This window comes from Hydractinia symbiolongicarpus, chromosome 1 (genome assembly GCF_029227915.1).
Source record: "Hydractinia symbiolongicarpus strain clone_291-10 chromosome 1, HSymV2.1, whole genome shotgun sequence".
Taxonomy (NCBI): Eukaryota; Metazoa; Cnidaria; class Hydrozoa; order Anthoathecata; family Hydractiniidae; genus Hydractinia; species Hydractinia symbiolongicarpus.
In genome coordinates, this window is record NC_079875.1 from 27,844,015 (window position 1) to 27,860,143 (window position 16,129).

A 16,129-nucleotide genomic window follows, 5' to 3' on the forward strand; every position below is an offset into this window, starting at 1 on the left:
GGCTATGGTTGTGTAGTAACCATAATTAAGTTGCCGCAATGGTTGATAATAGCCCTTAATTGAAAATTTTTACGAAATTTCACTTCTCCATCTACGGTTAAAGGTATGGAAAGGTTACCAGGGTAAGCAGTAATACGAGAGGCAATTTTTGACACAAGGCCGTTGGCACTGGCAAAACGTTTTAGCTGTAAAATGAGATGGGAACCGCACGACACTACCTCTTTCTCAACTAGAGCAGTTTGATGAGCGTTGCAAACATGGCAGAAGTAGGCATTGGTGTCTGACAACTCCTCGCTTTCGAAGAAATTATCTAAGGAAGATTGTAACGTAGGGTGCAGAGAAAGTTGGATGCATGGTGCTAAACTTCTGAGGAGCTGGTAATATGACATGAATTGCAAGTGATTGATGTCTTGATGCCAATACTAAAAAGACTTCCAAGAAATGGAAAGTCTAATGACAGACCAGGTAGGAGATATTCAAGAACCTCGGGGACGTCGTGCTGAGGAAAGACATTAAATGCGCTTCCCTGAGCTGAGATATGATGTTTCATAGCACGCAAAAAATGGGAGGGATCAACTGGACTTCTAGAAACAGCCAAACTTTGAAGAACAACTACAAATGCTTCGCCTAACTTTGAGGTTGTTTTGCTGACAGAAATGGCTTCTTTAACTATTGGAAGGTTATAAAAACATTGTAAGACGGAGTTTGCATAACATGTGTTTCCCAAGTTTTTTAGACCGCTATTCATAAAATGAGGGTTAGATGGCAATGCGACTGTTGTTTTGGAAGACCTTGTAGCAAGTTTTTCGGGTTTTTTGATTTTACAAGACTTTGTGTGATTTGTGTAAGATTTCTCAGTGGTTTTTGATTTCTTACATTCCATATTTGTAACAGAAGAAACTTCAGGAATGATTGGGGCCTTTTCAGGCTCAACCCAAGTGGTAGAATTTCGAGACATCCAGATGTAAAAGGAAGCACTCATGGTAAAAGTTAGGGATTGTAATAGGGAACGTAAAGGCTTGTTAGGGAAACCAAGGCTACGAAAACAGGTCCTTACTGATTCTGAACAGAAACCCCTTGCACCCACCTTAATGGCAAAGAAATAAAATGTGGTGCTGCTTATACTAGGGGGTTTTTGAATCCCTAAGCAGTAAGTGTCCGCTTATTTTAGCAGATTTAAGAATGGATGTTAGACTTTTTATTGGCAAATGACATGGTGAGCAGGCCGAGTATAAACAAACATTAGTGGTAGTGCGATGAAGGTTCAGCCATTTCCTTATAAAAGAAGATACTTTTTGCTCGAGCGTATGGATACGTGGGAAAAGAAGGTGTTGAAGGATCCACAGTTTCTGAGTACCTTTGTAAAAGGATTTGTCAATCGTAAAATACACTGCTGATAGTTTCTCTCCAAGCTCATCGATAGCATTTCTATCGGAAATAGAACCGTCTATGATACGACCTAAAATCGTACTGACATGGAATGGATAGAGGGTATAAATGAAGAGAAATCTGTTGGATTTAAAGGCTTCTGAACTGAGAAGGGTGTAGAATTTAAAGACCTGCCTTTTACAATTACTATGCTGCGTGATTTGTGGGCACGGAATTCCATACCAGCCCACTTTAAAGCGGTAGCACACCTGGTTAATAGCTTTTGCGCAACGCAAACAGACGATGACATCAAGTTTATATCGTCCATGAAAGCTCTCATTAATGGATTCGACACTTTGCTTGATGTTATAAACCTTGGTACAGATGCTTCTAGCGTAGGATGATGTTTATGCCAGCTAAGAAAAGAATGATAGATAGTGTACAGCCAGCAAATATACCTAGCATATGTTCATGCTAATTGCTTGGAGCATCTTCAGAAAAAGATTTGCTGTATATGCCGATATAGTAGTTTTTAATAAAAGTAATCCAATGTTGCAGGACACCGTAACGCTGAAGAGCGAAAAAGATAAGTTGTGAGGAATTGTGGGATATCTAGCCAGATGGTTGCCAAATCTGACTTTGCTGAGCGAGCGTCTTAGTGCCGACCAAACCATTGACATATGTTCCCAGCACCCAGGAAGTTTCTCTATACAACCTTTTTGGACAGACGTATTGATAATTTTGTTGTTGGCTATAATGTGAGCTTCCATCCTCCTTGATACAAGGCTAAAAAGAAGCTTACCTTCGACATTTAGAAGTGCTATAGGTCGAAAGTCAGTTATTTTAGACTCCATAGGAGTTTTTGATTTACGAATATAAATTTCACGGGCATAACGCCATTGAACAGGTACAACACGATTTAAAAACATTAAACAAGAGGGTATTTATTTGAAGGCATTTTTTGTATACTTTATATGAAATAGCATTTAAACCAGGGGAAGACGCGTTTCGTCTGGTAGCTAAGAGAATTAAAAAATCTTTGTATTTAAGGGAAGAAGACGGAAATGATTTCAAGAGAGATGAGGCAACAGGAAGACCATCTAAACTGCTCAAGGGAACATCATAGAACTCATCTTTAACAGTCAAGGATTTATGTTTGTCCAAGGAATGCTGACTAGCACGCAATTCAACGTTGCATTTAGGATTAAGTAAGGCTTTGCCAGCTGAATAGGGGTTATTCCTATAACTTATTAAAGTGAAGAATGAAAATTACAAAGTGCACGCACAATGATAAACTCGACCAGTTAAGTAAAATTTAAATTCTAGAGGTTTTGCTCCTCTAAAGAATAAGGAATTCATTACTGTACCTTTGATCCAATGCCTAGTGAAAGGGGGTAACGAAGAATCACAGGTAGACAGACGAGTTAGTAATAACAAAATATACGAAGGGTAGTCCTAATACGGTGAGGGATTATTGGCGTTCCTTAATTCTATCAATGACAGTTAATTTTAAGATGTATTCCAGCATCAGCTGCAATGTGTTAGCACTGCGCCGTAATATATCGAAAAGAAATAACATGGGCTACAGACAAAATACTGGCTGTTTGCAATTTTGCTTACAATTTCCAAAATGCAATTTGGAATAATCAAACATTGGCGCAATACTTTAGCAAACGTTTTGCTACACGAATATGTCTATTGTCAACAATATTACGATGCTAATAAAAGCGCCAGCAGTACTAATAAGTCTCTCCCAAGCACCTTCGGTTTGTTTATGTATTTAGCTAGCTAAAAATTTACCGCCAGTTATGACTCACTCAATCGGGTGGTCGTGAAAAATTGCCACCAGTGCTGACTAACTCGATCGAGTGGTTAACTCAATCGGGGGACACTCACCCGATCAGGGAAAGATCCCGTACTGACAACCGTCAACAAAAACTCTGTTTTAGATAAAAAGTTTCCTAACAAATAGAGGAATCAGGATAGTAGTTGATGGGGTTAAAGGAATAGCATTCCATCCCAACTTTGGAGTTCCGCAAGGAAGCCGTTTGAGCCCTATCTTATATAGATTATTTGTTAATTACCTCCCTATCCCAACAAGCCAAGTAATCCAGACACAATTTGCGGATGACATTGCAATCTGTAGGGTGGCCACAGAATTTGGGAAAAGAAATTCCATGACTTTTTCCCTGACTTTTCCATGACCGAAACCGTTAAGAATTCCAAGGTGTTGCTTCTACGCCGGTGCGGAATGCACCATGAATAACATGAAGAACACAGCTCCCTATGTCAAGTAGCTTTGGTATCTCCGATTTAACACGTTGATCGTTTAAAAGTTCGAGCACTTTCCAGTTTGTCTTGGGACCATCCATAGATAGCTGAATCATGTTTTTAAAGCATAACTCCGGCAACGAGTCCTTCAATGCAGTGACAAGATTTTCTGCGTTTGGTCGTTTTATAAATCTTGAATCTAGATACATTGTACTGACTACATTCTCAGATACTCGTTCCAAAAACGTATTTGAATGTCCATTTGGTCATGGTTAAAAAATTCATCAAAAGACACAACAAAATGAGATGATGCTTTTATCGAGTTCAAAAGTTCTTGCTTGGAATAAGGAGCTAAGCCAAAGTTAATGAGATATGTGCACTTCGTTTTACCAAGTTTAAAATCTTTGGCAATGTAATGTCACTGTCGTTGAACATTACTTTAAACAGTTTGTTCAATCCCATTCAAGATCTTAGAGAGAAATGGGACTTGACAACGTTCAAAGCCCAGAGGATCTCGGAGCAAAGCACGTTGCTTGATACAATGAATGCTTTTTTCCAGTGCTGTGGCTAATGACTGCACCGATCCCAATGTTGCTCAAGTTAAAATCTATATCACATAGTTTACATCTGACTGATGTAACTGACTTGTAACTCTGTAACCATGACTTGAATCTGTCATCTTTAAGCCACTGTTCATTTTCTTTGATGACATTTTCTATATGTTCTTATACTATCAACTGAAACGACGAAAACAAATACTGTATTTAGAAAAACCAGAGCTATCTGTTGCATTCAGAAAAACTATTCGAAACATGGCAAATAATCGATAAAACTTCCTGAATAGTACTAGTAATGAATACTTAAAACATTAAAAAAAACTCAATGCAAATACCACTTTCACACAAGGTATATGACAAGGTGATCTTTACTTTCTAAGAACAAATATATTCCTGTCCCATGCTACAAGCTAGAAATATGCTAGGACTCCCTTCCTTAGAAAAAACATTGATTGAAAACGATTTTACCACACAGATTACATCAATATAAGTTGTCATTGCTTGTAAACTAAGCAGTCACATGCTACAAAATATAAACTGCAAAAATATTTAGCCACATGAATTTTTCATGAAAATCCTGTTTTTCATGACTTTTTCCAGACCAAATAAAATTCCATGACTTGTGGCCACCCTGAATCTGGTTTTCCCATTCTCGGGGAGAAAAAGTCACGTGACAATTACGTAATTTTCCGGCAAAATTGTCTACCATCTTGAAGCGGGGGCGAACAAAACATAAATAGCTAAAGAAAAAAAACGTTTAAGTGGCTAGTCACATGTGGAGTTTACAACATGTCGTATGAATATCAAGAAAATTTACCAATAGAAGCTTATTATAAAGACAAGCTAATGGATTACAGAAAAGCTCTTTTAGTTAAAAAAGTTCTAGCTAGCTAAAGCTACATTTCTTACTTTTGTTTCAGGGTTAAGAAAATGTCCTTACAAGTGTGCTGCCAATGATTGGAAAGACGATCCAACTGAATGGCCTCCTTTGTCGTATCACCATGTCTATCATTTTCTGATAAAGAGTCCACGACTCGAGTGAAACCATGGAGAATTATCAATCTCTGGAGGCACACAAGTTTTTTATTGATGGATGGGTGCAAACGATAATGCATCAAAAACTTCCTGGTGGGGCTGTACTCTTACTTGCTGATATCAGACCATCTTATCGGACATACGAAACACCACATAGTGCTTGGGCTGCCATGTTGCCATTGAAAAATTAGGAAAAGTTTTAGCTGGCCATTGTGACTGCATGGCAGGGTATGTAAAATTCGGATTTTATACACAGATACCACATAGCCTTTTAAAAATAGAAAATTTAATTTAATTTTTTCTTATAGCCTTGGTGAAACTTGCTCACATGTAGCAGCTATGCTACATGTGACAGCAAATCGCATTGGTATGACACATTATGTCCCTCCAGATTTACCATGTCAATGGAATCAGAATTTTACTAAAAACAATTTTGACTCCCAAGTATCCAATCCAATTATACACAGTAAAACCTAAGGAAAAATTAACTGCTTGCCTGGAAACCAAGCCAGTTGGTCTTTATTTATTTACAAACTGAAACTGCAAGGTTGCAGCAGTTACCCACTACTTTATGAAAAAGAATTGGACGATTTATGCGAAACAACAACAACTTCCTTATCAATTCCACTGGACGATATTTCCTTTGTGCAGGAAGCTACAAGAAATCAGTCTCGGTCGATTGCTTGGTATGAGCAACGTGCGGGTCGAATAACTGGATCTATGATTAACCGAGTTTATGTTAACTATGTTAACTCAAAGACTGGAAAACCTTCTACATCACTAATACATCAGATATGTAACCCTAACAAAATTAATCTTAATGTTCCTGCTTTACCAATCAGTTAATTCTGAACCAGACTTTGGATTTGAAGACGAAACAAGTCATTGGAGGAGGAAATTTTAGCTGGTGGTTTTTATGTATATAAGGAAAACAATTCTTTTTTCTTGCAAAAAATCACTCTTATTATTTTCAAATTCAACTAGAAATAGTAGTTACAAATGTACAATATTGTGATTTTTTTATATGGACTTCCAAAGAATTTGTAATCATACGAATCGAGCCTGACACAGAATTTATTGTAAATATGCTAGCTATAGTTCATCCTTATTGGAAAAATATGTCCTACCAGAGTTATTAACTAGAAAAATCAAACAGCAGATGATAAAAGCCAAGGAACCACCACGGAGAGAAGATCCTATTGATTTATATTGCAAATGTCAAAAGCCATATGACCTATCCGCAGAAATGGTAGGATGTGACAGTTGTGACAACTGGTTTCACCCAACTTGCTTAGGACTCAAGAAGCTTCAACGGCCAAAACGTGGTACTGCTATGAGTGCAGAAAAAAGGACAACAATACGAAAAAATAACATTAAAGTAAAAAACATATTTAAAAAACAGAAATATGTAAAAAAAAAATCTTCAAAAAATGTATATATAATATGGAGTATTACAAGTTACTTTAGTTTTTTTTATACAATACTTTCTGACAGGTTTGTTAAAACTGAACAGTCACAATTTTCTCACAGTTTGTAAAATTATTAGAGGCTGCTTCGATTTTAATGCTTTTTATGGTACGCAATGGTATAATACCTTTTAAAATGGTGTATTTATTTTTTTAACAAACCTGTGACTCTTTCGATTTGAATGCGAACCGATGCAATTTTTCGCGAGTCTTCTACTTTCCTAGCTGATAGTTGTGATTTTTCCTTGGCAAATGATGGAATAATTAGTTCTGAGCCACTACCAGCAGCAAAAGCGTCCAAGCTTCTAGTTTTGTCGGTGAGGTGACTTTGATGCACAACCTTTACCAGACATGTTAATTGAAGGCACGTAGTCCACATGTTTTTCAAAATTTCCTTCTGTCCTAAGAATAAATGTACCAATTATATAGATATATTATCAATGTAGCTATAAAATATCGTATAATTATCTCCAGCTAGCTAAAGCTTACCAGTCACAAAATGTGTTGAACAAACGTAAACGTACTTTGATTTAGGTGACCACAACTTATCTTTTAAAGAATCTTCTTTTCTTCTGATAGCCTTTAACCATAATTTTCTTCGTTTTTCATTAGCAGGCAGTATATAAAATTTTAACGTTGGATTACTCTTAAGATTTGCTAAGCAGCCATAAACACAACAGCTTTTAACCATGTTTACCTACTAGCGCAGTGGCTGTTTCATGAATGTCGCCCCCAGGTCAAAATGGTAGACTTTCAGACAAATTTAATGACGTGGCATTTGCCGCGAGAATAAAAACACTGTATGGAGAGTGTTTAACCCAAATAAACTTTAGAAAAAAAAATCATGTATTCTTGGCGTCATCTTCGACGAATACTTCAACATCAACTCACACATAAACAAAACGAGTATACTGTATACACTAAAACAAAACCTTCGGTCCAAATGTCCGTGTAATGAAATACCTTTTTCAGCTGCTACGTTAGAAGTAAATGATAACAAAAGATTGCCATGATAACCTTTAATGAAAACAATTTATTAAGTAATCTAAACAATGTAACTTCGCTACATCTACGGCCCCAGCAGAAGTAGTCCGAATATCATGCTGTTTCAAATTGTGCTGTTTCAAATTGCCAATGTTCATCCTATGAAAAATCGAATTATTGCACTTGCAAGAAAATGGCTCCAAAACGTGGAAGAACATAACAAAGGCATAAAAACTACATAATAAACAAAGTCAATTATTACACCACGTTTGACAAAATATCAGCCCCCATTTAAATAATTAACAATAGTACGTAGATCAAATTTTAGAAATAAATCCATAAATTAGTAAGAAACTGAAAATAATAACAATAAAGAATTTCTGAAAAGGAAGGAAAGAGAAAAACCTAGAAATTAAACAAAGCCAAACCACCGCCTCCATCCCTTCATTTCTTCTTCTACACCTAATTTCTCTTCACTGCCCTCCACTCTTTACCAACAAGTATATCTTTGCACGACTCCTCCTACTTCCTTCACCAACCCGACCAAACAAATAACATCAAAATGAATGAAATCGAGTAAACACATAAAACAAATGGATAAAGAGGACAATAAATGTCCTGACCATCCCGTGCCCAGCGCACAAACCACTACACACATTTGTCTCAAAGTGGGTTCACATTCATCGTAAGTGCATGAACATCGTATTTTCAGTCCGTTTAGGCGTCCTTATGGTCTTGAGACATCTGCAACAGCTCGACTGGCTTTACCGTTATCAGCAAAACATTTGAAGTTACTGGGTTTGATATTTTTTTATTAATATGACTATATAATACAATATAGCAGAAATATTAGTGGTCCCAAGATACCTCCTTGTGGTAGTACATCAACTGGTACTAATGTGCGGTTTTGTCTTGCGTTCATTTCGTGTTCATTTAAACATCACTCCCTATTGTTAGTTACCAGTTATAATGAAGTAGTCAGCAATAGACATATAGTACTTACACGGAAGGGTTCAATAGGTTGAGATGTGAGATGGTATGAGAAACACAGGGGTCAATAGGTTGAATTGTGGGATGGCATGAAAAGGAAGCCTGCTGAGCCCGCATGAAAGTTGAAAGCCCCAACCCAATTGTTATATGTCGCACCCACCCAGCTTAGGCTGGCTGTGGGATGTATTTTGCTTAAACCTCTAGACTTTAAATTGTAGGAATTAACTGGGTGAGTTTATCATTGTGTGTGCACTTTGTAACTTTCATTCTTCTTCCCTTCTTTTGGACCTTAAAGTTAGCAACATTGCACAGGGGAGAGCGAAATCCAAAAAAAGCGTTGGAAAATCCGCAATGCCTTTTGTTAAAATCCTGACCAGACTGGCACCCTGACCCCTCACCGCTATGGTTTTTTGTTTTTGGTGACTTAAGAGTATGTGTTCTTAATTGGTTAGCATGGCTCTTCAATTGCCATTCGGAGACGATTGATAACTCCTTCCAAAGAATGAGGCGTGGCGGATTTCGAAGCATAAAAGTTGACTGGGTGGTGAAGTGAATTACTCGCTTAAGTTCGAGACGATATATAATGGTTATAAAGAGAACAGTGACAATTTTAGACTGTACCTCTTAAAAGGAACTTTAAATTGAAAGTTTTCAAAAGGCAAAAAATTATACCATTTATAGACGAATTTCAATGTTTACATTTTTCGGCACTTCTGCGCATGCGCGGCTTGCCGTAAAAATCGACAGGCAAAACATTAGCCGCGCCTTCGTTCTTTCATAAGGAAGTTATCGAAGAGGGAAGACGTGTTGTGATAGTTATAGAGAAAAAACTTAAAATTATTTAAAATATTCGTCGTAAACGTTGAAGTACTGATTGTGGAAGGATGCCTGATAGTTGCTGTGTACCGAATTGTACGAACAGACGCAAGAAAGGCGATGGAAGTGGTGGTTTTTTTCGAATTCCTTCGAAGAAATACCCAGACGTCAAAAAAGATGGTTGACTGCGATTGGCAGGGTGGATTGGCCAGAACAGCTAATTGGAAATGCTAAAGTATGCCATCTGCATTTCACATCTGGTATGTATATTCATTTCTCTTGTCCATAAACGTTTGAAACTCCCTCTTCCCCCCTCTGGGTGAGGCCTCCCTGTCTCGTATTTACTACCGCACTGAGATTCTTTCACTCCCAGTAAGTCAATGTTTTGCACATCTAGTCACTGTGAATATATGGAATATTCTATTCTTTTTGTAGGAAAAAAATCAAAGGACCCACTGAGCCCTGATTTTGTGCCATCAGTTTTCGACCGAATTGGGAATCAAACGTGCACGTCTGAGAGTTAAGCAGCGCTCAAATCTTCCTGTTGTGGAAGAGCCCAGTGAAGTTTTGGAACCAGAGGAGGAAGAGCTAAGCCCACAAGATATGGAGATTGAAAAAGTGACAGAAATAGAGAATGTTGTGAAAGAAAAAGAAAATAACATCAAGGAAGTGACTCGAAAATACTGTAGCATCCAAAATGAACTTGTCAACAGGATGGCTGAAATCCATCAGTTAAAAAATAAAAACAATTTGTCAAGAAAATTCCAACTAAATTATGGACATTTGAAAAGTCACAAAAATTATTTTTATTTTTATACTGGATTAGACCAAGCACGCTTCAACTGGGTATTTGCAATTATCAAAAATAAAATAAAACGTATCAGCAGAATATTGACACCGAAAGATCATCTTGTTGTTGTCCTGGTAAAATTGAAACTTGGCTTGTATAACAAAAAATATCGCTTTCAGGTTTGGAATTACATGCAAAATGGTCACCAAAATTTATCGAAGCTTGCTTAAAGTATTATCAAAATCTTTACTTTTTTTAATTGTGTGGCCTGAGAAGGAAGCTATACGTAAGCATATGCCGAAGTGTTTCAAAAAGTACCTAAGTTGTCGCTGCATCATTGACTGCACTGAGATATTCATACAACGTCCATTAAATCTCAATGCCAGAGGACAGACATGGTCTAATTACAAGAATACTAATACCATCAAGTATTTGGTTGCATGTTCTCCAACAGGAAGTGTTAGTTTCCTATCAGAAGGATGGGGAGGTAGAGTCTCTGATAAGGAAATAACAATAAAAAGTGGTTTTTTGGATTTAGTCGAAAATGGAGATCTTGTTTTGGCTGATCGAGGATTCCTTATCGAGCAAGAGTTGGCAACACGAGGCGTGGTATTAAAAATACCTGAATTTACCAGAGGGAAGAAACAAATGTCAGCAATGGATGTAGATCGATCTCGAAAAATAGCCAATGTTCGAATCCACATTGAGAGAGTTATTGGACGTTTGAGAAAGTTTGAAATTTTGAACACAACCGTACCTATCACTCAAGTAGATTTATTGGACGATGTGTTTATCGTTATATGTGCTTTGGTGAACTTGAACAAAGGCATTATATAACATATATTATTACAGAGAATTTGATACTTCGCACACAACTAACATATTGTTATATTATATTACATATATTACTTTGATATAATGTGACACACTATTTTTTTTAATATTATTCTGACAGGTAGAACATAGCCAAGTTTTCGGTGCTCTTGTTATCTTCACACAAGAATAATGGAACCATTCTATGTCACATGAGCCTAAATTGTCACAACCAATCATAGGTGGGAAGGATGGTCTTCTGCATATGCAATACACCTTTTCTTCATTTAGTAACTTGGGATCACTTTTCCGAGTGACAAGCTCTGGTAACAAAACCTTTTCGAATACAATGGCCAGTTTTTCACGAAGTTTCCGACAAAATGGTTCATTTTTTGTAACCCTGATCAGAAAAGTATCATTTTCTTGCTTTCCTTGTGATAAAACAAAGAAGTCACAATAATTCATTTTAGTTACTAACATTTGATGTTGTACTTGGATGCATGATTTTTTTTGAATTTCCCAGCTTTATCAATGGGACAATTTTTATCGTTTCTCCATAGCTTCAAACTTTTTTTATATTTAAATGGGCATTTGATCTCAACTAAACTCTGACCATGACATTTGCACTTCACTAATCCATCAGGGCTTGCTGCAAGATATGGAAAGTTTGGATCAATATGAAGTCCAGTTGTGACAACTTGGAGATCAACATGGTGTTGTTTGACATGCTGTTCATATACTGAACGAGCTCTATTCTCCATTCTTTTCCCATATCTTGCTGCAACAACGTCAACAGGCTCTTTATATTGCATGATGGTCTCAATTAACGTTTTTGTTTTTTTCAAATCTGAAGTGAAGGCAAGTTTTGAAACTGAAGCTGTTATTCGCCCAGCTCGATGTAGCATCCATTTGTCGCTAAGGCTTTGAGCTTCTGTGAATTTTTTCAAGTTTTCAAACTGTATATCAAAGCACGAGGATTTGTATTGATTGTAATTTTTTTGAGCAATGTTATTTATTTCTATTTCATTTTTATTTATGGCAGCGGAGTCGTATATGTATGTCAATGGTTCAGGAAGAATGTTTTTTTCATTTTCATCCGCAGTTTCTGTTTCGCTATCATCATGGTGTGTTGTTTCACCTAAATCCAGACTTATATTTTTAAGTACAACTGCATCTGGAGCAATTTGACTGAGTGAAATCCACTGTTGTTTTTCCTCTTCTGTTACGAATTTCAAGGGATCCATTGATGTGAATCCTTTTAATTCACCTTCAAAAGGTTCGTCTATAGTAGGCAGGACTTCGCTTTTTTTTGGTCTTTTGAAGTTTATGTGCTTCAGAGGTGCAGGGTGTGCTCTTTTTCTAGATTTTTTCCATGAGCATAATTTGCTTGTGCAAGCTTTTTTGTTTAACTCCAATGTAGCACAAGCAACCAGTTTGAACAAAAGGGCAGCAACATGACTGCATGCCGAGCCAAGGCTAAAAGTAGCCAAAATTTTATTAGTCACTTCAAAAAGAAAAAAAATTGTTAGTGAAGAAGGAAAGCTAATGTGAATTTTTACCCAGCAACGCAGGTACAATTTGCTGAAAGTACCCATCCACTTGTGTGTAAAATGATCCATACATCATATAGTTTTTGCTTTTGTCCTTATCTCTGACTAGGTAGTACGAAGGATTTAATGTAGCAAAATTCAACGTCTTTCAAGAGGTGGCAATAAACATCTTGAACATGCCCAGAAAGATAAAAGTTGTAAGCTTCTAAGGATTTATAAGCTTTCAAAGATTCATTTGTAAATTCACTGGGTGTATGGATGAGATAGACATACAAATCCATATGCGTAACATCGGGTAGCAATGATACATCGTCGCTCCAATCTTCTCCCTTCAGTGAAAAAGGGTCGCGTAGGAGTGTTCCGTTGGCAAGCGTGAGTTTTTTTGAATAATGCTGTTTATCTTCACTTACTAATTTCGAGAAGTATTCGGTCGACATATTGGAAGTGAAGACCACGAGGCGGCCGCTTTCGTTTTGTCGCATTATACTCTGTACAACTCTTGGTCTGTGTTTATACCTCGCGTACATATTTTGGGCTGTATCAATTACCCACAAAAATTTCCAAGGCAAGGATATAAAAACGTCGCAGTTTAAACGCAGCTATTTAGTCGAACACAATGCAGGACTTGCTTACTCGCGTACTCCTGGTGTGTAGGCTTGTAAAGCCGAAGTAATGGTCGAGAATAAAAGCCCGCGATAGAGAATATCATTAAAATCTTAGTAACGGAGTTCATAATGGTAGTGCAAGTTTCGATCGAAAGGTTTGTTTACTTTTTAAGCGATTTAAAACGATCGTTTAATAAGCAATTACCCTATTTGTTTACTATCTTGCCTGCCATTTTGCCTGTCGATTTGCGCAGAGGCTTGGGAACTGGTTATGTGACGTCACACGGAAATTCGTCTATATAAAAATGTGTAAAAAATATTGAAACTATTTAACCATATATATGGCTGACTATCGCTACCTAGCTAGGTAGCTAAACTTCTCATTCAAAATGAAGTTAACAGCTAGCTAGCTATTTATCTGATTCTTTATATATAAACCTTTTTTAAAAAAAAATTTGGTCAATACGAGCTGTATATAAATGCTAAATGTATAATACCTGCTAGCTATAGCTAGCTAGCTAGGATTTTTACTATGCCCAAAAACTGGCCTGGTCAATTTAACAGTTTTTTGTTTTTCGATTCGCACATTAAAACAAAGAGAGAAAATAATTTACAAAGAGGTGGCAAGCCACCGCAATGATGACCTGTTAGATCTTTGGAAATAAGCTAGAGGTTGTACTCCTCTAGAGAACATGCCTCTAAAAGCACAATTCTCCCTTTTGACAAGGAATTAATTAAAAAAAATATAAAAAAATAAAAAGGACACAACACATTTGATGAACAGAACTTTAACCAAGGGCAGGTAGGTTTTGACCCATATTTCTGAACCTAAGTACCCTGGATGTCTAGCTGGGTCACCTCGAAGGGGTCCGCGGACGGTCATCAGCAAAACAAAAAGCATCATATATCCTAAATATGATGTTTTAAGTGCCTGAGAATGGTTGTTGGGTCTTGCAAATAACCATAGTCATAAGAAAAAAAGATAGTCTAGAGGCAACGACCACCGACATTGTTTACGCAATGTATCCTTAACTTAGGTAGGACGACCCTCCGATATTGCACGAAAGTTAAACATGGCGGCTTCAGCACAGGAAGATTACTTAGCTGGTGACGAACTTGATGACTTGTTTCAGTTACTTGATGGTGGTTTTCTTGACGATGATGCAATTTTTAATGCAGATGTGAACGCTGTAGTTACTGAAGTAATGGATAACGAAAAAAATAAAGCTGTTTATCGTTGTCAACATTGTGAAATAATTTGTAAATCACAACGTGGTCTTACTAGGCATTGCAATGTTAAACATACATCAGCAACTATCACAACAAATTCTTGTGACTCTAGTATTTCCATACCACAGCTGTCAAAGGAAGAACAATGTTTGAAGAAATTTCACCCCTTAACTTTAAAATTAATTGTAAATAAATGTGCTGATTCATGCTTTAAAGATTTGTGTTTGCCTGAAAATATTAGATGCTTGTCTCGAAAGAAAATTTTTTATTTTCAACTGATGATGCTATTGAACTATGGAACAAGTTCAGACCAATGATTGAAAAATATTCTGGGGATGCTGAAGATTTTTACATGTATTTTTATGGCATGTTGAAGGAAAATATCCTACCATCAAAATTTGAAGAAACACGATTTAGCAATATTTTACTTGCAGAAGTGGCAAATCATATGTTGACCCATTTATCAGGCATTGGTAAAGATACACCCAAAGACCTACAGGTGGCAGAAATTTCAGAAAAAGAGCTCAAAAGTTTAGATTATCTTGGTGGATATATTCTTCACAAGCTACATTCTAGGTTTCGATTTTCAAAGGCTACTTTAACAAATCGCACACAATTTATTGCACTGCTGCAAGCATGTAAGGTTGATAGCGATGATTCTCAGACATATATTAATATTCGTGATCGTGGAGGTTTGTGGAGAGTAAACAAAAAAATGCAAGCAGTTTTCGTTAAATGTGAACAAATATTTCGGTTGTCAACTATTAATTTCCAAACCAAATTGGTATGTCACAACATAGTCCACAAGATGCTAGAAAACCCTTTAATTTTATCTAATTTTAAAAGTGCCTGTTATGAAGTGGAGCCACAAGTTGATGAAGAAGTTAGTTTAAACTTGTTGGAGCATATGTTAACATTGTTTACTAAAGTTCGCACCTTTTCATATGCTAAAGATATTCGTGAAAAACACAAGGCTGCTAAACAGAATTCAAAAAAACGTGCTTTGAGAGTTGAACTAAAGAAAACAGCTATTACTAAAGAACTGGGACATTAAATGTTTGCCAAGTCCTAGACATGGACTAAAAAAACTGTCAAAAAGGCTATTTTTATAGCCACAAATTTTCAAAAAACATGTTTTGGCTTTAACTTATATGTTTTATTCTACGTGCCTGATATATTTATTTACATTGTTTATTTAAACTTTATTATTGTTAAGAAATTAGGAACGACAGTTATTCACAGGTTTTGTCGATAACGCCAAATATTCTCAGTGACTTATAAATCAAATACCATGTGTACCTACAAAATTTTGTTTTCTGCTAGAACCCTCCAGTCCCCAGTATAAAGGGGACTAAAGAATGTGACCAAAAATATTGATAGCCAGTGTAATGTTTTTTTTTAAAATTGTGGCTATAAAAATAGCCGGTTTGACAGTTTTAATCCATGTCCGGGATGTAGCATCTATTGAGAGTTTTTCTTTCTTTTTGGCAATGAACTATCATCAATAAGGTTAAATTTGCTACTACCTGAGGCACAAACATTTCCAGCAATTGGTCGTACAGAAAATTGGCTTTTGATGGTGTTATCATTATAGCCTACATCTCTCACTGACGGGTTGTCACGGCGTGATCCAATAGCACGTTGTCTGCCAAAA

General features: G+C 36.6%; 3 protein-coding genes across 3 annotated transcripts; 1 reads left to right on the forward strand and 2 right to left on the reverse strand.

Annotated features, from left to right (window-relative positions):
- The first annotated feature begins 10,571 nt into the window (after nt 1-10,571).
- Nucleotides 10,572-11,114, forward strand: LOC130628239 (uncharacterized). The gene has a single exon (XM_057441437.1). It carries the CDS (start codon nt 10,572-10,574, stop codon nt 11,112-11,114), a length of 543 nt encoding a protein of 180 aa, XP_057297420.1.
- A 54-nt stretch (nt 11,115-11,168) lies between these two features.
- Nucleotides 11,169-11,555, reverse strand: LOC130628400 (inhibitor of growth protein 5-like). The gene has a single exon (XM_057441445.1). The coding sequence runs from the start codon at nt 11,553-11,555 to the stop codon at nt 11,169-11,171; it is 387 nt and encodes a 128-aa protein (XP_057297428.1).
- An 8-nt stretch (nt 11,556-11,563) lies between these two features.
- On the reverse strand, nt 11,564-13,763 carry LOC130628538 (uncharacterized). Its single transcript, XM_057441513.1, has 2 exons — nt 12,650-13,763; nt 11,564-12,566 (listed from the first exon to the last, which is right to left on the reverse strand). The coding sequence occupies exon 2, from the start codon at nt 12,332-12,334 to the stop codon at nt 11,564-11,566; it is 771 nt and encodes a 256-aa protein (XP_057297496.1). The 5' UTR covers nt 12,335-12,566; nt 12,650-13,763.
- Between the last annotated feature and the right edge of the window lie 2,366 nt (nt 13,764-16,129).